This window comes from Leptodactylus fuscus, chromosome 3 (assembly GCF_031893055.1).
Source record: "Leptodactylus fuscus isolate aLepFus1 chromosome 3, aLepFus1.hap2, whole genome shotgun sequence".
Taxonomy (NCBI): domain Eukaryota; kingdom Metazoa; phylum Chordata; class Amphibia; order Anura; family Leptodactylidae; genus Leptodactylus; species Leptodactylus fuscus.
Genome location: NC_134267.1, coordinates 212,415,577 through 212,436,885, shown reverse-complemented (window position 1 = coordinate 212,436,885; position 21,309 = coordinate 212,415,577). Strand labels below are relative to the sequence as shown.

Sequence of the window (21,309 nt, the reverse complement as noted above, 5' to 3'; positions counted from 1 at the left end):
GGAGATCACCACATGGATAGATAACACTTGTGGTCACCGACAAGAGCATAATAATCTGACATTGGCACTCATGTTTTATAGATGAGGTCATATAGATGTAGCAGAGTTAACCCAAACTTCTGCAATTGGTTAATCTGCTGCAGCGAGATATCTTATCACAGAAGGCAACAAAAACCAATGAAAAAAGTTTTTCCAAAGACCTTTCATTGGTTTTAGTTGTCTTCTGTGATAAGATATCTCGCTGCAGCAGATGTTTGGGTTAACTCTACTACATCTGATCTGAATACCTATAAATTTAGAGATGTTATTAATAATCCTCATGTGGCGTCCTGACATGTGCCGGAAATGTAGGCAGGTGCTGTGAGAAGATGATGACATGTGTAATAGCAGAGACTCGATTGTCGATATCTTCACATCCTTTGTGGTATAAAATTACAGATGTGAAACTAACCACGAGGGCCGACGTGACCTGTATACTGTATATGTAATGTATACCATACTGTACTCATATATACAGGCGTTACTGTCTGCACAGTAGCTGGTATGTACATGTTCATTCTGCAGACATGTGACCCTTGCTGCCACTGATGAAGTACCAAACACATAGTAAACTGGGAACGTAGCCTACTCTTCAGGGAGGTCTTATCTACATTATAGATGAGTGTGCCTATACTGTAGGATTCAACATAACTCGTCAGAATTTTTGTCTGTCCATTATTTATCAGACATTTGCATGAAAGAATGTAAGCATTGAATGTCTGATGATACGATGTCTGGTGACGGGTTAAGGTTATGTTCACACTACCCTCATTACAGACTGTTGCTGCTATGACAGCAACAGACAATAACGATAGTAGAGTAATGGACACATATGGCGACCCTCCCTCTGGTGTCTATTCCCATTGACTAAAAATGCAGTTGAATGAGTTGCGGACACCTGCGATCACCTTTAATAACCCATTCAAATGATGCGACTAATGCCAATGCTGTTTCCTATTTAATGGCGAAAAGCGTGACGTACATCACGACCGCAGATATCTTCATTTGTATGGGTGTCAAAATACTTATTGGTAGACAGTGCATAATGATCAGAAGCCCAGGGGAGGTGAGAGAACATAAAAAAAACACAGTTACTTACTTCTCCTGGCTCCGGCAGGCTTCAGGCCTACTTGTGCGAAGTCCCAGACGTTACGTGGGCCCGGCTTGCGTCTTTATGCGTCATAACACAGGCCCCGGCGCACGTGATGTCTGGTCCATCATTGAATATCGCCGACATCAGCAGGGAATGCGCCGGAACCTATGAGAGGTAAGTAACATTGTTTTTTATGTTTGTATCCTCCTCTGGGTCTCAGATTATTATACTCTGGGATCTGAAAAGAGTATAATAATATTTCATGGGTGGTCCACAATGAGGCATAATACTGTGTGCAGGGGCCACTATGGGGGATAATACTGTGTACAGAGGGCACTATGCAGCATAATACTGTGCGCAGGGGCCACTATGGGGCATAATACTGTGTGCAGGTGCCACAATGAGGCATAATACTGTGTGCAGGGGCCACAATGAGGCATAATACTGTGTGCAGGGGCCATTATGGGGCATCATACTGTGTGCAGGGGCCACTATGGGGCATAATACTGTGTGCAGGGGCCACTATGGAGCAATAATACTGTGTGCAGGGGCCACTATGGGGGATAATACTGTGTGCAGGGGCCACTATGGAGCATAATACTGTGTGCAGGGGCCACCTTGGGACATAATACTATGTGTAGGGGCCACTATGGGACATAATACTGTGTGCAGGGGCCACTATTGAGCAATAATACAGTGTGCAGGGGGCATTATTGGTGCTGTAAGTTTCAGTACCAATAACACTGCACTGTCGGAGGGGCCGGCCTTACAGCTCATTCTCAGCACAAGGCTATGAAAGTATATTGTCAAGGGGGCATTCCTCACCACCCGGGCTTTATTAGCATAACCGAAGAAAAAACACTGTATATAACACTGTCAATGTTAGAGGACATGAGAGGTTCACTTTACAAACTGCTGTGTAATGGATATTACGGGAACATCCTACGTGCACATTTATGTCTCCAGAGCAGTTTTTTTCAAAAATCCAAGGCTAAAATTCAGCAGAATATTTTCTGGGTAAATGATGGAAACCAGGAGAATCCTATTATAGACAATAGGACACCATTACTGTCTATCATATGAAGGATCGGGATTTTCACTTTTCTATAAACATTAATTTAAAAAAATGCAGGTGTGAACACAGCCTAACCTAAGGTTCTTTTAACATGGCTTTTTCAGGGTCAGAAGTGTAGGTCATGAGGATTTACAGTGACCACCATATACCACTGTATAGTGACCACTTATAGTGACCACCATATACCGCTGTATAGTGACCACTACAGTGACCACCATATACCACTGTATAGTGACCACTTATAGTCATCCCTATATACCAATAGTCACCACCATATACCACTGTATAGTGACCACTTATAGTGACCACCATATACCACTGTATAGTCATCACCATATACCAATATAGTGACCACCATATACCACTGTATAGTGACCACTTATACTGACTATACCACTGTATAGTCATCACCATATACCAATATATAGTGACCACTGTATAGTCACCATATACATTGGAATAATGCTGTGTAGCCATAAACCATGCTGACATATTCTAGGAACCAACATTATTTTCCTTGGCACATCCTGTGAGCCCCATACATACAGTATCAGGAGGCCATTGCCCTCACATATTTATTTATTCCATGTTTCTGCCCCTGCCAATAACCTAAGTCATAGATAAGAAGGCTAAGGACTAATAACAGGTCTTGGAGGAGCTGAGGATCAGGGAAAGGGCAGGATAACAAGACACAAAGGAGAAGGCAGGAAACTTCCACAAGTTCTCAGCCTTCTCCACGCTGATGACGTCACGTTTGGTTCTGGATCACTAGAAACTCCGCCCATATCGGCGCCAACCAATCAGATTCCCCCAGCTCGCCCTGACAGGGGAAGGCTGTGGGAGAGGCTGCGGCGGCTGCGCTACCCGGCTGCTGCTGATTGGCTATATTAATGATGGAATCCTGGCAGTGACCAATAGGCAGCGGACACGGCGGAAGGTGAAAGTCAAGCTCCGTACTGCTGAGGCGAAGTCAGGCAGACAGTCCACACACTGAGCCGCGGAGGGCGCACCGGGAGCCGGGACAGCATGGCCAGGATTCTGCTGGGTAAGGAGCCGGGCTTATCGGCGCTCTATGTGTCTGGTCTAGCTTAGCTATTGGTCATGTCTTGTCGTCTCCTTGTATAGAGCAGTGTGCGCCCTGCTGAGGATCTCTATAGTGACATCTTCCAGTGCATCTTCTCCCCAGGTTCCTTCACTAGTCACATGATGGCTTTCTCTGGTGGGAACATCTCCTTAGGGTTATTCTAGCGCTCTGTGGAGATCCCATTGTAGCCACGGTGACTGTAGCAGCCTTGCAGATTATCACTATCAAAGTGCATATCACTGGTGCCTTGGGCTGGGGTCTACTGTGATATCCCTCTGTATGTGACCCTAACATGTACATGTGACCCTGGTCATTAGAACTGTGGGGTGTAATGTGGACCCCAGAATATGGCGGGTTTAGTGTAGGACTGACCTGTCTGGTACGGGAATGAAAATCTGCTAATCCACTGACCGGTGCCATCTATCCATGGGCACTCCCATCTAATATATTGTTATTCAACCTCCCCTGGAGCATGGAGGACCAAAGTAGTCACCCACTGACCACAACACCAAACTTAAGGCACCTAGGGGGTTCTTGGGGGGTTCTTCATATACATTAGATAATAAGGCGGTTCAGCCAGAATTGATGGGGTGACTGACTTTGCTGTAATGTATATTCAAGTCTTGGGCTGCATTCACATTGCAGTGTCCATTTATTGCATGGGTGTGTACCCATCTGCAGTGTTTGATTCATTCATCAGGTGTGTAGGAACAGACGAATGAATTAAACAGGCTCCCGAGTGTTCCCAATCACTGTAATGGGGTTTGTCCTATAATGGTGGTTTTCTTTCTGACACTGGTAGCAGGAAACAAGTGCACATGTGAACGCCCATCAGATGTATCTATGAACCCAAACGTATCTGTTGGAGTCCAAAATAATGTCCTTACGTTCATCAGGCTGGCTTGTGTACTGTACTGTTTCATTTAGGGGCATCCCGTAAAACAAAATGTATACTCTGTGGGTGATATATAATCTTGTATGCCTATATAATGGCATCTGTCAAAGGTATGGGTTATGACCGTGTGGGTTGACCCTTATTTGGTAGCTCTTTGCCATCATTGTGCAGTGTATATTAGGGGAAGACAGGTGGGTTTCGTTATGGCTTATACAGGCCTACTCCAGGATCCAAGAAGTTGTGTATGTGAACTTTATTACTTATTATGTGCTATTTTCATATGTAACACTTTTATACTTCTTGCAAAAAAAAAATTTGATAAGTTGACTATGACCTGTCAGTCCTGGAGTCCTGCCCCCGCCTGTGTTTACTTTACAGTGCACCAGATGTGACATTTCCAAATGATGCAACGTCCTTGTCACAATCATAGACCTCTATGTACTTGATAGATCTTGTGTTTCATGATTTTGTCCTGCCCGCCTTGTTGCATGGTATTAACATGGACTGATCTCCTTCCAGGTGCAGCGATTTGCTCGCTGTTTGTGGCAGCACAATGTATGTATTCTTCAAATGATGATGTTGTAACGTTAACCCCCGAAAATTTCCAAAGAGAAGTTGTCAACAGTGATAGTATATGGCTGGTGGAGTTCTACGCCCCCTGGTGAGTAAGATGTATCGCTGTGATCTTATGTATAAGATGAGTTGTAGTTCTATGACATGGGACTAATCACATGATCCTTTTATTGACCTGTTTTTAACAGACCATCAAATAGGACGTGTTCTCTTATTGCACTTTTTTATGGGTCTCTCAATAGACTAAAGTCTATAAGGGATCAGTGAAAATGCCCCACAGATGCAAATCTCTCATAGATTTCCTCTCACCCTATAGTCAATGGAGATATTATTGATGCAGTAGTGCTGGTGTCTGGTCATGAATACGTGGCACATTGTGACTGACTGGTTTCTTTTGATAGGTGTGGCCATTGTCAACGATTGTCCCCTGACTGGAAGAAAGCGGCAACTGCTTTGAAGGTAAATATTTGTTTGGATTTGTCTTTTGCCATCATAGGGGAAACCATGCATAGTACTGACTCTTCTGATTCGGCTTCACTAGCTAGTCATTGTTCAAGGTTGAGTTTCAGAAATCCAAAAATCTTTAATAAACCGTCCGAGGTGACCAGATATAAGAATGTTACGGGGGATATTGAGTTTTATTGCTGTATTGTAACTCTGGAAACCGCCATTCTTAGACACTTATATAGAGTCGTGTGGGGTTACTCTGTATATGTGACGGCGCCGGAGCTCACGTTTGTTGTTGATTTCAGGGAGTCGTGAAACTGGGAGCAGTGGATTGTGATCAGCACAAGACCTTAGGCGGTCAGTATGAGATCCGAGGATACCCAACCATCAAGATATTTGGTGCAAACAAGAGAAAGCCAGAGGACTATCAGGGTAAGTGCCTGGCAGCCTATGGTAGATTCGCTTTTCTAATTAATTGTGCATTTTCAGGAAGCATTACAGAGTAACTTTAGCATTAAAAGAAAAGCTGTTCTATTATTATCTTAGTAAATACATGCATATCACATAAGAGAATAATGTCAGGCAAACTAACGGATCCTTCCTTAAGAATAGCCCACCGCTCGAGTAAAGGAACCCTATGTTACATAAACTCTAAAAAGGCTTATAGCTTTAGAATGGCTGAATAGGTTCAGATAAACAAAACTCCACCAAAATTATGTGTCATTGGGTTTTTCAGACTGGGTGACAGGACCCCTTTAGGTAGACTCTCTCCTAGTGAACCAGGTCTTCCCAGAAACTCAAAAGAAGGCAATGGTTCAGTCTGGTCAATAGATGTAGTCGTGCTGGGCACTGGAAGCGTCTCTGCTCCTACTGAAGTAATGGGTACAGAGTTGTAGCCCTGTCCACTCCATAGTGGTATTGCGGATCTCTGCCTATTATTTGACTAGGAGCAGAACTTCTTCAGGCCCCACCCACAGCACTAATTTCTGGTGCCCCTATCCAGTCTGGGTGACCCTAACACTTGGTTTCCCTTTGTGAGTCATGTCGTCTTTGCCAAGATGTCATAGTTTTTGTCATTCACCTCTAAAGAGGTAAGTGGTCAGCCCTTATTGCTCCAAAGAGCTCATTTGCATATTGACAAAACTCTGTCCCAGGCTAAGTTCACATCTGCACCATTGGAGACTCTTGACAGAAACTGACAAAAATCGGTGCTGAGAACTTTTCTGTTAACTTGTTTCAGTCTTCAAACGGTGGACGCCCTTACAGTCAATGTCTGTGTGTAAGCGCTAAGACAGCGGTCCGGCACTCCATCACTCAGCTCCCCCGGCGGACTCTAACAATGGAGATCCCAACACAGATGTGACTCTAGCCTTAATAACGGCAGTGATTCAGAAAGGGAGAACACTGTTTGATTCAGGTCGTTCTAACCTAACTATCTTCAGGCTTGGGTTGATTTGTTGGATTCTAATGACAGATTCTTGTATAAGGCTTAGGTCCTATGTGGCATCCTGCAGCAAAAGAAAGCGCTGCAGGAAAAACCTGTGGAAGCAACGCACTTTTGGAAATCTAAGTGTGTCCTCAGCATGGTTTTTACTGCAAGTACGTGCAGGCTTCACTAGAATTCCATCCAGCATGCTTTCATTGTAAAATATCACAATTTTTGCTGCGGCGTTTATGCCACATGGTGACCCAGCCTCAAGGGGTTGTCCAAGAATATGGAAAAATTTGGATACAAGCATGGAATGGCTAGGAACAACTTGCCAAGTGGTACTGGCCTTCTGAATCCAAGCAGTGACTTCATGTCTGCACCATGTGACTGCTGCAGGAAGTCCAAGGCCTCATTGTTATATCATTGAGGCCATTGATTGTTGACGTGCCTTTACTACAGGGATTCTACAGATAAGTAGTGCCTGGTTTGTTACTCTAAGCCATTTCCTGCTTCTGGTCCAGTTTGTCATAATTTTTGACGAACCCCTTTAAGGATCCTCTGATTCCTCAGTTTCTCTGACGGCATCTACCCATGTTCTTTTACAGGTGGAAGAACGAGTGAAGCCATTGTTGATGGTGCATTGCAAGCCCTCAGGTCTCTAGTAAAGGGTCGGCTTGGTGGTGGTGCTGGAGGAAGTGGCGGCTATGATTCTGGAAGACAGGTAGGTATCCAAGCACCCACCTGAATTTTGCTCTTTATGCAGTTTCTTGAAGTGCAGGCTGACATCCTGTTTATCTGATAAATGGATGTGCACAAGAGCTGTGTTATAAGTTGGACACTGAAATGCTGCAATGGGTCATCTGGTAGCCTCACATAAAGGGGTAGTGTAGCTTTGTATGAGTAAATGGGTTAAAAAATTACTACTTGATCCTGTCTTGCCACGCTGGCCTTTCCTCCCACCTACTATCGCTGGTGGAAAGGTAATTGCTTTGGCCAATGACTAGTTGAGTATGGATTTCCTGCCACTTCTTGGGTCAAGATGGGACCTGGAGTTGGAGACCAGAGCAGAGTTTAAACAGCAGTGGCCGGAGATCAATATTTATTTATTTTTACCCATTTTGCCTCTTTCTTAGTTATTCCTTTGGGCTACCCCTGTAGGTTGGGTTCACTTGTTGTAACTTGGAGCTGATTTTGTGGAGGGTTCTGCCTCAAACGGTTGCAGATGCTGTCCAAAATATGCTTCCCGGTGTCTTGGTTTTTTTTTTTTATGATCACATGCATATCAGTGAAAGGGGATGGCTCTGTTTCTCTCCATTTTTGCACCCTGGGCTCACTGCAGAAAATTGAGTCCATGAAGGGGACCTATGGCACTTGGATATTGTCCAGGTCCACAGTGCACTTGTTTCACACACATTGCTGCTTTTTTAGCGTTACATAAACAGGATTCCCTAAAGGCAACACATTAGAATTGGAAACCGGTTTATAAATGTAAAACATACCTACACATGTATTAAGGCTGTGTCCATACAGCTTTCAAGTCTTACCGCTGGGATTTTTCAGCCTTATGAGATTGACAACCTGCCCTTTAACCTGGCTCATCAGTATCAGCAGGGCTATTGGACCAGCGACATTTCGACTTCTTCCTAAATGGACGACAGCCATGGTCGGATAATAGCAGCAAAGCTCCACTAACTCAGATAAAAACTAGTGGTTGAATTCCTATTAGATGTATTTTGTTGCACATCTGTCTATCTAATTCATGAAAAATATTAATTGTACACTACAAGAAATATTTTTATTTTGAAGCCATTAAAGGGTTTTTTCTGACACCACCTAAAACTGGCCGCTACTCCAACTCTCATCCCTGAGTCATAGATTAGTGCGGGTCTGAAATGTGGCGCTACTATCCTTCATCTGTTCTCGGATGGCACCGAAAATATACAGTGCACAAACCTGGACTGCTCTGTACACTGCATAGCGGCCGGGCTGCTGTAAGGACAGGTCGTCATTGTCATAAGGCTGGGAAACCTTTAAACTTGTCCGTAGGGCTGCATGGACTTCTAGGGAGTGATGTACACCAGAATACATTCAGTCTTGGCAGTGTTTTGTTCGTTTTTTTTTTTTTTTTTGGTTAGTCTGTTTTGTATAATCTGTCCACCATATACTGCTGAGGAATGGATCAGTAAGTATATGGGTGTTCAGTATATACATGGTGCCAGAGTCTCTTTGAAGGTGTCTAATGCTTCTGCCGCTCTCATTGCCATGAGATTTTTCTAGAAGAATTAGTGACTTATAGTTTCAATGATTAGTCTATATTTCCAATGTGAATATGGTACTTGGATGGAGCTTGGCGTGCCTTTTTTCCCATTTTAAGCAGCCATGGGGAGAGGTCATCTGCAGCCCTAAGGGCCCATTCACACGGAGTAAACGCGCACGTATTTGGCAAAATACACGTGCATTTACTCCATGTGAATGGGCCCTTAGTTGACTTGCATCCAGAAAGTGGTCGCACCTAAAGTCTGAGAACGATTGAGAGAACAGGTGTAGAAGGAATCTTTATATAACCTGATGGAACCAAAGGAGTGTTGGATGTGCAGCACTGTGGGAGTTCTCCGATGTTGCCTCTTCCTATATAACTCCCACCTATAAATGAGGAAGAGTTCACAAAGTTTCTATGGCTGGTGTTATGTAAAACACAGTCCATGTAACAACTGAATTTCCCATGTGAACTGCAGCTCAACATGCCCCATTGCTGCGAATCTTGTTATGCTGGGAGAGTCCTGCGGTCGGGCTGGAAGTCGCTGTGATGCATTGGATTTGGTTCAACCAAATCCAAGAAATGTGGTCTTCACAAGGGCTGAGTTTCTCCGACTGCACACACAATCTAAAGATGGTCTTTCTCTAGTAAACTTACCTTGGCTTGTCTCCACCCTATAATCACAGATGTCCTGAGGATTTGCACTTATGTTAAAAGGAGTCTTTCTCCGCTCTCATTGCACTTGCAGACTGATTTGCATATTAATTATCTTTGCTTTGTGGTCAGAGGCTTCTGCTCTTATTAAAACCTGCTGCTTGGCACTATTATCAGTTTAGGAGGCACTTAAGACCTGAGGTCCATTAAGTATAAACCACTAGAACTATTAAAGTGACTGACCAGGTGTAAGCCTAAAGGTGCCATACAAGTCAGTATTTTGAAGGGCTAACCACTTGCTATTTATTTTCCTTGGGGATTTCTCAGTGCCTGCTTTTTAGCTTGACCGAGGTCTGCTCTGTGACTACAGTTTAGCTACAGTGCCTAGAGGGAGTCTGAGCCACACCCCCTGCCTCCTGATTGGTTCAGGACACTGCCCTGTCCCTTCCTGCTGCAGCTCGGTCTCTTCAGCTTAGCTACAGTGCCTAGAGGAAGTCTGAGCCACACCCCCTGCCTCCTGATTGGTTCAGGACACTGCCCTGTCCCTTCCTGCTGCAGCTCGGTCTCTTCAGCTTAGCTACAGTGCCTAGAGGAAGTCTGAGCCACACCCCCTGCCTCCTGATTGGTTCAGGACACTGCCCTGTCCCTTCCTGCTGCAGCTCGGTCTCTTCAGCTTAGCTACAGTGCCTAGAGGAAGTCTGAGCCACACCCCCTGCCTCCTGATTGGTTCAAGACACTGCCCTGTCCCTTCCTGCTGCAGCTTGGTCTCTTCAGATCGGCTGCTATATAGAAACACAACTTTATCACCGGCTCACTGAGAAGGCAGTGCATGGAGGGCTGAGAGCAAGGGCAGAACAATGATAAAGGACCGATTACTAAACTGCTAGGGAGAAGGATTCAGCTAACTAGTGCACCGATACTGAAGGAGGCGCTTGAGGGGTCATTTTTAATGAGAAGGTCCCAATATGACTAGTCTTATTTGTGAAGGCCTATGTGTAGACGGATTGCAGGCTGCTTTCTGATATGTCCACTTTTCTATGGCGGGGTTATCGTGCAGAACGAATATTTACAGCAACTGCAGCAGTATCAACAAATGCAGCAGTATCAGCAAATGCAGCAGCAGCAACTACAACGGCAGCAACTACAACGGCAGCAGTATCTGCAACAAGAGGAAGAAGAACCCTACCAGGGCTGTGGTCAAAAAGGTCAACGACGAAAGCAGAAACGGCCACGTAAACAGAAAGGGCAGCGTTCTCAACAAGGCGGCAAACAGCAGCGCGGACGGGGGCGTCAGCCTGGCCGCCAGAGATGTCCCTTCGAAGGAAGTGGAGATGAATAATTGGCAGTGTGTGCCCGAAAACCTAATATTTTCCTATTAACCGATTGGGATCAGAACCCTTTATCTATCTGCTATAGTTTTATGTTCTTTGAATTACTTGAGGTGAAGTGGCTGGTCAGACAGCGCTTCAAAGGCGAGAACCAATTTACCGCGAACCTCCATCTTATCTGAAGATTACGTAGACTCTTAGTAGCCCATGTGACTACCGCATGAATTCTGTATTTCTACTACCTTGTCATGTTAAATTATAAATCACACTACCGTTCTACTCTCAAACAGCGAGTTGTGGTATTCAGTATGCGTGAACTCTACGCGTTATTTACTAATGGTGGTGCTACGGCCGGAGGGAAACTTTACTGTAGCTAACAGCCACAACATGTATTCATGGTTCAACACATTCTGCACACACGTCATCATCCAACAGGGTTCACAAAACCAAAAGAATACAAATCCACCAGCTTGGCGTAATGAATAAAGCATTACTAGTCCATGAAAGGCTAACGCAAGTAGTCGTGGCGCTATAGGGCAGAAATCATTGTGTTAGCGCCCATAGATTCATATATGAGCCACGTGGATGAAGTGTTTGTAGCCATGAAGAACGATCTTCACTGATCCAAGGAAGATGGCCACCAAGAAGAATGTTACCATTCACAACGTGACGTTATGGGCAAAGGCCTAAATAAACAAGCCATGTGTCCATATGTTTGACTGGCTTCCCCCCTCCTAGTCCTATTTTCTGAGCCTGGACCCCACTAGGACCTCCTACTTATTCTTACAGAGCTGTCCACTGTAGATCTTTCAGGATGAGTTGGAGATGAAGATAGATTACAAAAAGGTCATTCTATAGCCGCCCCCCCCCCCCCAATAGCTTACATCCAGTGAAGACCTCTTTGACCATAAAGAGGTTGTCCCCCAAAAAAATCCATTTTCATACCCTCTTTAAGGGAGTGAAGAGGGAGAATATCCCTCAGGATCCATATGCCTTGACCAGAGTTGAGAACTTCTACAAATTCTTTTCTTCTGGAGGACCCATCCTGTTTTGCATTGCAAATGACAAACCATAGAGTTGAATGGACATGGTGTAATGTTTAACTTCACCTGTGGTGGTGCTGCAGGGAAAATGAACACTTATAGTAAAATTTCTTCGCGCTAATCGCTGATGGTTCCACTTAGGGGCCACTTGGTCAGCATGTTACAAGCGTTCCGTAATAATCGGTAGGGACTGTACAAAGCGGACATTGTCAGGTGAGAAGACCATCCAAGAGAACTACATAAAGTCTGACCTGGGCTCCTTCACTGATCTCCTTGTTTTAAGGAGGTTGGTTGTTTCTTGATTGGACAAACCTCTCTTAGGAATAGTGTCCAACTCCTGGCAATGAATGAATGAATAGGTTCTCACCATCACATGGTCTGAGTTGCTCACAGTTGGGATTGAACATCTTGGCATACGAGTTACTCTTGAGCTTTAGACCTCCATGCACTCGACCAAGTATGCATCCCAGGTGGGGCCGTTTATGCAGTGGAGTGAACAGTGTATTATATGATGCACTTCTATGGGGCTTCCGATCTGCTGTGTTCAGATGACACCGAGCAGAATAGGACTTGCTCTATGTTCATCAGAACAGACCAGACCATAAGACACCCCCTCGTATGGCACTCGGATGTGTGCATGGAGTCTTGCCATTTGCAGTTGTCTTCTGCAGAATTGAGTTCAGTACACCAATGTTCTTACATCTGACCTGTCCATTGACTCTTGAACATGTAGACATGGCTTTGATGCCACATTTCAACACTATTTGAGTAGCTGTTGCAAAGAATGCACTTAGGCTGCAAAATGGTCAAACGTCCTGTACATGGCGCGGTTGAGCCATCCCATAGACCACTTCCTCATCCCTCATTGTTGGCCAGATTAGAAAACCACCTACTGAGTTCTTGCCCTTCTGCCCAAGCCCATTGGGTTTTTCTGACTTGACCACCTACAACAGTAAAGGACAAGACACTTGACAGATACAAGTATGGATAATATCCAGGATTGGCAAATTTTCTTCAGTGATGTCTTACTATCCGGTTTGGTCAATCTTGTGACTTCACTTCTTTCTCAGGCTTATTTTCTAACACAACTTGTTAGGCCGCACACAACAATACCCAGGCGCCTGGCAGACGGGCCTCTAATGGAGACCTGTTTAATGTATTTTGGTGGGCAAAAGCTGGAGGGGCACTACCCAGTGGGTGCCGCTCCTAGTGTCTAGCTCTATGCCAGGTTTTTTTGTGTTGCCTGTGGTTAGGGCCAAAGGAGTCCGATGAGTTTCCTTCTAAGATGATGACTTTGCTTTGGTAGTAATGGAGTGGAGGGCATCTAGTTAAAGTAGGGATGGAGGAGGACTCTGCAGAGTTCTCCATTTGTTCTCCCTATTAGGTCAAATGAGCCCCATGAGCTGTCTCACAAGTCGTCTTCTGTCTAAATTGAAGAAAATACAAAAGGCCCTTTTTGCACGGAGTTTAAAAGGGGTTGTGTAATACTCCATAAACATGGCTGCTTTCTTGGCAAGGCCATGGCGTCATTCCATTACCTATGAATGGGACTAAACTGCAGCATAGACTTATGACCAATGGACATGCCACTTCCTGACAAGAAGAAAGCAGCCATGTTTTCAAAGTCTTCCACAGCCCCTTAAGTAGTATGTATGACTGTAAGTCAATAAGGTAACAGGACCATATTCATGGTGTTCTAGGTGTTTTATGATTTGGAGCTTTATGGTCGGTTTTTAGTAAGATTTCAGATATCCTGCGGATGGACAAATCCAGAAACAACGCAACCAACAGGCCTAGATTCATGGTCAAAGTGGCTGGTAAAATCCGCAGTAACCTGTCCACCACTAGCTCATTGGGGACATTAATACAGAATAGAGGACTATTGTACTTGGACTCTGAAGTCTCTGGCAGACATGAGGATTCAGAGTCCAACAGAATTTCTTGGTCTGGAGGACCAAACGCCTGCATTCAGTACTTGGACATCCTAGTGGAAACTCTGCAGTACCTCTTTGTACCTGTGGGGGTGCTGTTGAGGAATTAACACTTTTATGCCAGGTTCTCTGAAGATTACACCAATCAGATTGCCAGGGCCCTTTTAGCTATAATCTAGTTGTCATGATTTCATCTGTCTTGTGTCTAGACCACAACCTGCAGCCATGTCAGGAATTTTGCTGAGTTGTTAAAATTTTTAAATCCTATAATTATTAATCAATTTTTTTTTTTTCTCTATCTTCTCCAGCAAAAGAGCACTGGAGGCAAGACAGAAGTCATTGAACTGACCGATGACAACTTCGACAAGCAAGTATTGGACAGCGATGACGTCTGGCTTGTTGAGTTCTACGCCCCATGGTGCGGACACTGTAAGAAGTAAGTGTATGCCGGGGGTACTGGCACATTGTTCATCTACAACACACTAATACTTAAAGGGCTTGTGCAGGACACTCATCTCCTATCCACAGGACAGGGAATAAGTGTCTGATCTCTGGGGCCCGAACGTCAAGTCCTCCAGTGATCAGAATGACAAAGTCCCCCTAAAGCCTCCTTGTGAATGGAGAGCCAGAGCACTAATTTGTCCATTCACTTCTATGGTGCAGCTTGGATTGTAATCTCCAGCAGCGACCACAACCACATAGAAGTGTATTGGGCACCAGTTACATAAGCACACCGGTGCTCCATTCACAAGCAGGCTATAGGGGAATTTCGGTGATAGACCAACAGTGTATGAGTGGTGGGGATCCAGCCCCATGTCTGCTGCCACTAGCAACAGTGACGGTGTCTGGTTCAAGAGACTGGGCTCCAGCACCACATACAGACGTGTATGGACATAGTTGTTTGGGGTTCTGCACGTAATGTCCCTGCACCTTAACCTTACTCTTCGGTAGGGGCCAGGTTGTTACCTCACCAATAATTACATATTGAGAACAGATTATAAGGGTCTGCCTTACTTTCTATAGGCAGTCATTAAGAGGTTAATTTAGAAGGCTTTATTAGTTATTTTAGAAGTAATTGGTAAATGCATTACTGAGATTTATTAATAGTGTTTTATGTCGCCAGCTTGGAACCAGAGTGGGCCGCTGCAGCTGCAGAAGTTGCTGAACAAACCAAAGGCAAAGTTAAACTTGGCGCAGTTGATGCCACCATGCACCAAGTAGTGTCCAACCGCTATGGGGTGAGTAGTGGAGCCATAAAGACAATGATAAGGGGATTGGAGGTTGGTGTGATGTCACTGTATGCAGGCACCATGCTGTTGTCTACAGGTCACTGATCACCATTATTGCACTATGGTCATTTCATGGAGTGTCAGGTTTGGTTTTATTAACCCGCTGTGGTGTCTGAGTAGTCTTGCATGTAGTCTTATCCTGTATTTGGCATGTATTTCACTACTAGGATGAGTTCTTGTATTGCTCAGACTTCAAGGGGTTTTCTGATATAGATAGATATATATATAGATATATATATATATATATATATATATATATATATATATATATTCACCGGCCACTTTATTAGGTACACCTGTCCAACTGCTCGTTAACACTTAATTTCTAATCAGCCAATCACATGGCGGCAACTCAGTGCATTTAGGCATGTAGACATGGTCAAGACAATCTCCTGCAGTTCAAACCGAGCATCAGTATGGGGAAGAAAGGTGATTTGAGTGCCTTTGAACGTGGCATGGTTGTTGGTGCCAGAAGGGCTGGTCTGAGTATTTCAGAAACTGCTGATCTACTGGGATTTTCATGCACAACCATCTCTAGGGTTTACAGAGAATGGTCCGAAAAAGAAAAAACATCCAGTGAGCGTCAGTTCTGTGGGCGGAAATGCGTTGTTGATGCCAGAGGTCAGAGGAGAATGGCCAGACTGGTTCGAGCTGATAGAAAGGCAACAGTGACTCAAATAGCCACCCGTTACAACCAAGGTAGCCAGAAGAGCATCTCTGAACGCACAGTACGTCGAACTTTGAGGCAGATGGGCTACAGCAGCAGAAGACCACACCGGGTGCCACTCCTTTCAGCTAAGAACAGGAAACTGAGGCTACAATTTGCACAAGCTCATCGAAATTGGACAATTGAAGATTGGAAAAACGTTGCCTGGTCTGATGAGTCTCGATTTCTGCTGCGACATTCGGATGGTAGGGTCAGAATTTGGCGTCAACAACATGAAAGCATGGATCCATCCTGCCTTGTATCAACGGTTCAGGCTGGTGGTGGTGGTGTCATGGTGTGGGGAATATTTTCTTGGCACTCTTTGGGCCCCTTGGTACCAATTGAGCATCGTTGCAACGCCAAAGCCTACCTGAGTATTGTTGCTGACCATGTCCATCCCTTTATGACCACAATGTACCCAACATCTGATGGCTACTTTCAGCAGGATAATGCGCCATGTCATAAAGCTGGAATCATCTCAGACTGGTTTCTTGAACATGACAATGAGTTCACTGTACTCCAATGGCCTCCACAGTCACCAGATCTCAATCCAATAGAGCATCTTTGGGATGTGGTGGAACGGGAGATTCGCATCATGGATGTGCAGCCGACAAATCTGCGGCAACTGTGTGATGCCATCATGTCAATATGGACCAAAATCTCTGAGGAATGCTTCCAGCACCTTGTTGAATCTATGCCACGAAGAATTGAGGCAGTTCTGAAGGCAAAAGGGGGTCCAACCCGTTACTAGCATGGTGTACCTAATAAAGTGGCCGGTGAGTGTGTATGTGTGTGTGTGTATATATATATATATATATATATATATATATATATATATATATATATATATATATATATATATTATATATTTTTTTTTTTATTCATTTTGATGGCCTAGTTTCAGGTTTAAGTCGGTAATATCCAATTAATGGATGTCCAACACTCCACACCATACCGATTAGTTGTCACTTGGTTGTACCCTACCTATACATTGTACAGAACAGGAATAGAGATGAGCGAACACTGTTCAGATCAGCCGATCCGAACAGCACGGGCACCTGTGCTGCCGGCAAAGTCAGCATCACAGGTGCTTCCATTCATTTCTATGGGAGCGTGCTGTTCGGATCGGCTGATCTGAACAGTGTTCGCTCATCTCTAAACAGGAAGGGTCTGATCATTGTGTGGTGACTGAAGTGCCGCAGCATTGATCCTATTCTAGTAAGTGGAAGCCAAGCTGCCAATATCATAAGGACAAGTCATCCATACTCAAAAACCCGTCTAGGCCCAGAAAAAAACCCTTTTAAAGGAACCGTTCTGCTTTTGAGTAACACTTTAATTCTGAATTTGTGCACTCAAAGTTAACAAGACCTAAATCAAAAATCATGATTAATTGGGCATTTTGCTTTAATCACGATTTATAGCAATTTATTTAGGCCATGCCCCTTTTCAGGTATGAGTGTGTATGGCGAGCCTCACTAGATTTTTGTGTGGTTGGTTTAATTCAGACCAAACTACTACGAGCTGGAGCTCTTGTTATACTGTGGGGTGTCTAATTAGCGGAGGCCCAGGGGATGGGAACAAACATAAACAGCATTACTCGCCTCCCCTGAGCTCCACCACTGCTCCTGGTCGTCTTCTGGTCTGATGAATGACATCTTGTATGTTCCATGGTGAGGCAAAGATGCAGGCGTAACCAATATCCAAATGCTTGACTCTTTGCATCACAAAGCCACATGACCACTGAGGTCTAATCCCAGATCTCGGTGGTCCCTGCCGCTATTAAAGAGTCTGGAAGAAGGCCATGACCAGTGTCAGAGCCCAGAGGAGGTGAGTAACGCTTTGTTCACCTCCCATGAGCGTCTACATGTAATGCTCTGGGTTATAGCAGTTCTGGTTTTGATGTGTTTGGCCCATATGAAACTGCAGGTAGTTATCTGGAGTGACTATTGGATTGGGGTATTTTTATGACTAATTGCCCCCAACCCTAGTTTACTATACTTGTCTTCTATTTTATGGACAGTTATTCATTTACGTGGCCGCCATGTAATACAGCAATTCTCCGTAATTGCCACTAGTCACAAAACAGTATTACCTGGCAAAATCAGTTGCTTGTCTCGGGGTCTTTGCTGCTGCTGCTATCCCTCCTGACCTACCACATACACATGCATGCTTGGCTGTGTTCTGACTATGGAGAACACTGCAGTCAGGAAACCCTCATACACATTAGATGGTTAACCAATCCTGCCGAAATCTACAGGTGTGACAGACCTTATCTATGAAAAGTCACTGAAAAAGCAAAACCTCCTTCTATAACTAGAATTCCTCTATTTCCAGATCCGAGGATTTCCCACCATTAAAATCTTCCAGAAGGGCGAGGAGCCTGTTAACTATGAAGGTGGACGGACAAAGGCTGATATTGTGGCTCGTGCCCTTGACTTGTTCTCTGAGAACGCACCTCCCCCCGAGGTCCTGGAGGTTGGTATAGTTCTCTTCGGTTAACCGTACCTGTAGTGTCATCTTAAGATGTATTCTTCTGACATTGATATGCCTTCGGGCCAGACAAACCCTCAAAGACATCGTGTAAGCCACTGTCAGACACTTGTAACTTAATCTATTGAAATAATACACTTTTGTCTGAAGCTCTCCAGGGTGCCATCCCTCTTTTATTCCTCCTGGAAATGTGACTATAGACAGTTGGGTGTTGCCTTTCTTCACATCAGATGGGTGTATCCTAATATACTTACTGACTGTATACAGACATACTTTGTCCCTTGAGCCTAACTATAATACTAACGCTTTTATTCTGATAGATCCTGAATGAAGACGTCGTAAAGAAGACCTGCGAGGAACATCAGCTCTGCATAGTCGCTGTCCTGCCTCATATCCTAGACACAGGTACTAATATATTCCCTCAGCTGTATATCCCGTTCTTGGAAAATCCACTACTATAAAACAATCACTAGCCTATTGTCTTGCTTTGACTTGCCTTGGACTACGCTCGCGATGTCTAACTTGCTCCCGGGTTTATTGCAGGGGCGGCTGGAAGAAATGCCTATTTGGAGGTCATGCTCAAATTGGCTGACAAGTACAAGAAGAAGATGTGGGGGTAAGTCCATCAGTCTGTCAATATTTTCTTTGAAGATCAAATTTGTCAATGTTTTTGGAAAGAAAATGTACAAAAAAAAAGATCTTTCAGCTGCATGCCGATTATGCATCTTCATGGTAACGGATAACAAACTCTGTGTAGCCTGATCCTGCAGTTATACTCCCTTATGTCTGACCTCTAATTTCGCTTAATGGGATTCTATCATTTAAAATGCTGGGTGTTTGTTTGTTTTTCTCCCTAACACGTAGGAATAGCCTTAAGAAAGGCTATTCTTCTCCTACCTTTTAGATGTCTTCTCCGTGCCGCCATTCGGTAGAAATCCAGATTTTCTTTGGTGTGCAAATTGAGTTCTCACAGCACTGGGGACGGTCCCCAGCATCTCCAAATCTCCAGCGTCCCCCTCCATTTTCGCCTGGAACGGCCTCTCCCTCCGTCTGCTTCCAGCGCTGGCTTCAAACTTCTAGTCATGCACAGTCGGCTCTGCCGTTGGACCTCGGGCAAAGCCGACTGCGCATGCCCACAACCATTTTCTTGTGGCACTTACACCAGCTTACAAAAAAATGGCCCTGGGCATGCACAGTCAGCTCTGCCCGATGGCAGAGCCGACTGCGCATGTGTAGAAGTTTGACCCCAGTGCCAGAAGATGATCGTCGAGAGGCCGTTCCAGACGAAGTTAGAGGAAACGCTGGAGATTTCTCTCACAGCATTGGAGATGCCCCAGGAGCTGTAGAAGCAAAAAGATTGTGAATTTTAAATGAAATCCTGAGTGTTAGCTTTATTGGGGCAATAATAATGGATAGTGAAATTGGACGTGGCCTTTAAGACGGTGAATCAAGTGAGAGGGCCCCAGTTTTCAGTGACTGATCCCATATATGTTGTTACAGGTGGCTCTGGACAGAGGCCGGTGCACAGATGGATCTGGAGACCGCTCTTGGTATTGGTGGCTTTGGTTACCCAGCGATGGCCGCTGTCAATGCGCGGAAGATGAAGTTTGCACTACTGAAGGGCTCTTTTAGTGAGCAGGGCATCAATGAGTTCCTGAGGTAAGGGTTAATGCTGTCACGATGGACTCTGTGATGGATTTCCTAATGTCTTTTACAGTCATTGAGCTAAAGCCAGATGTTGTGTGACCTCCATGTTCCTGGAGACTCCATAATGAGTCTTATGTTTCTTCTATAATTCCAGAGAGCTGTCATTTGGCCGCGGTTCCACCTCGCCAGTTGGTGGGGGCGCTATACCCAAGATTTACAAAGTTGAGGCTTGGGATGGCAAGGATGGAGAGGTAAGCATACATGTCATTTTAGGTTGTAAAACTTCTGGTTCCTGAATTCCTCCAAAAGCTGCAACCGATTTACATCGCCTTGTCTGGCTAATGGACGATGTATTATTATCCAGGAGGCATAGAGAGGAACAGACTGCATTATTATACTATACACCCAACTGTCCGGTTAAAAACCATGACCCATGCTGGGTTTCTTGCCAGTTTCTTAATAAATTCTAATGCAAATTTATCTCCTCTGCAGCTGCCAGTCGAGGACGACATTGATCTCAGCGATGTAGATCTTGATGAAGACGACATCGAAAAAGACGAACTGTGAAGAGAAGAAGCGCAGACCTCCTTGTATTGTTACATCCCTCTTCTTGGAGGAACTTTTCAGCTGGTGGACGTCCACTTGTCCAGAAAGCTTGGGTGCTGGCAGCAGTGACTTCTGTATAACCTACCAGATACATGTGAACTTGAAGAGAAGGATTTCAATGATACCAATGGACAGTTCCTCTCGGGAGAACACTGAAAAAAAATTCTATGAATTGTTGTAACAGTGATGAGTTCTATTGTTTGCTCTTTAGATTTTGCTGGAAACTGATGTTTTTGGGTTGTTCCCCGCCCCCCCTTTTTTTTTTTTTTTTTTTTTTTTTTTTGTCTGGGGTTGAGGGCAGGTTTACAAATTGAAGGAGTCAAAAAATGCCCCAGAACATTTTCTTGGCCAACACTGCAAATATTATTTTGATTTATGTATTCTGTTTTGGGTATTTTCATTGGCAAATTGATCTGCTTGACTCAATTTCTGAATAAAATATTTTTTGACATACATTATTTCTTTTTTTTTCTTGGGAGCCAGTTTGTTCCGCCTCCCGGAAAAAGAAACGAGATGCTCATTCTTCAGGCCGGTTCGACCTGAAGACACTCCTGACCTAGGCCCATTCATTGGGCCTAATCTGGAGCAGAGTGCGCGACTGTATGCCGATGGACTGCACTGGCATTCAGTCGCGGCGACCCAGTTTTTTTTTTTTTTTTTTTAAACGGAACCTGAGGCGACCTCTACCCCGTGTGAACTTACCTTAAAGGAGTTGTCCAGGAT

At 44.5% G+C, this 21,309-nt stretch overlaps 1 protein-coding gene across 1 annotated transcript; it reads left to right on the top strand.

Moving 5' to 3' along the window:
* The first annotated feature begins 3,109 nt into the window (after positions 1-3,109).
* PDIA6 (protein disulfide isomerase family A member 6) lies at positions 3,110-21,030 on the top strand. The gene is made up of 13 exons (XM_075269156.1): positions 3,110-3,252; positions 4,706-4,847; positions 5,161-5,218; positions 5,512-5,638; positions 7,241-7,356; positions 14,157-14,284; positions 14,972-15,086; positions 18,178-18,318; positions 18,654-18,738; positions 18,877-18,949; positions 19,834-19,992; positions 20,135-20,231; positions 20,473-21,030. The coding sequence occupies exons 1-13, from the start codon at positions 3,234-3,236 to the stop codon at positions 20,545-20,547; spliced, it is 1,335 nt and encodes a 444-aa protein (XP_075125257.1). The 5' UTR covers positions 3,110-3,233; the 3' UTR covers positions 20,548-21,030.
* Positions 21,031-21,309: the final 279 nt, after the last annotated feature.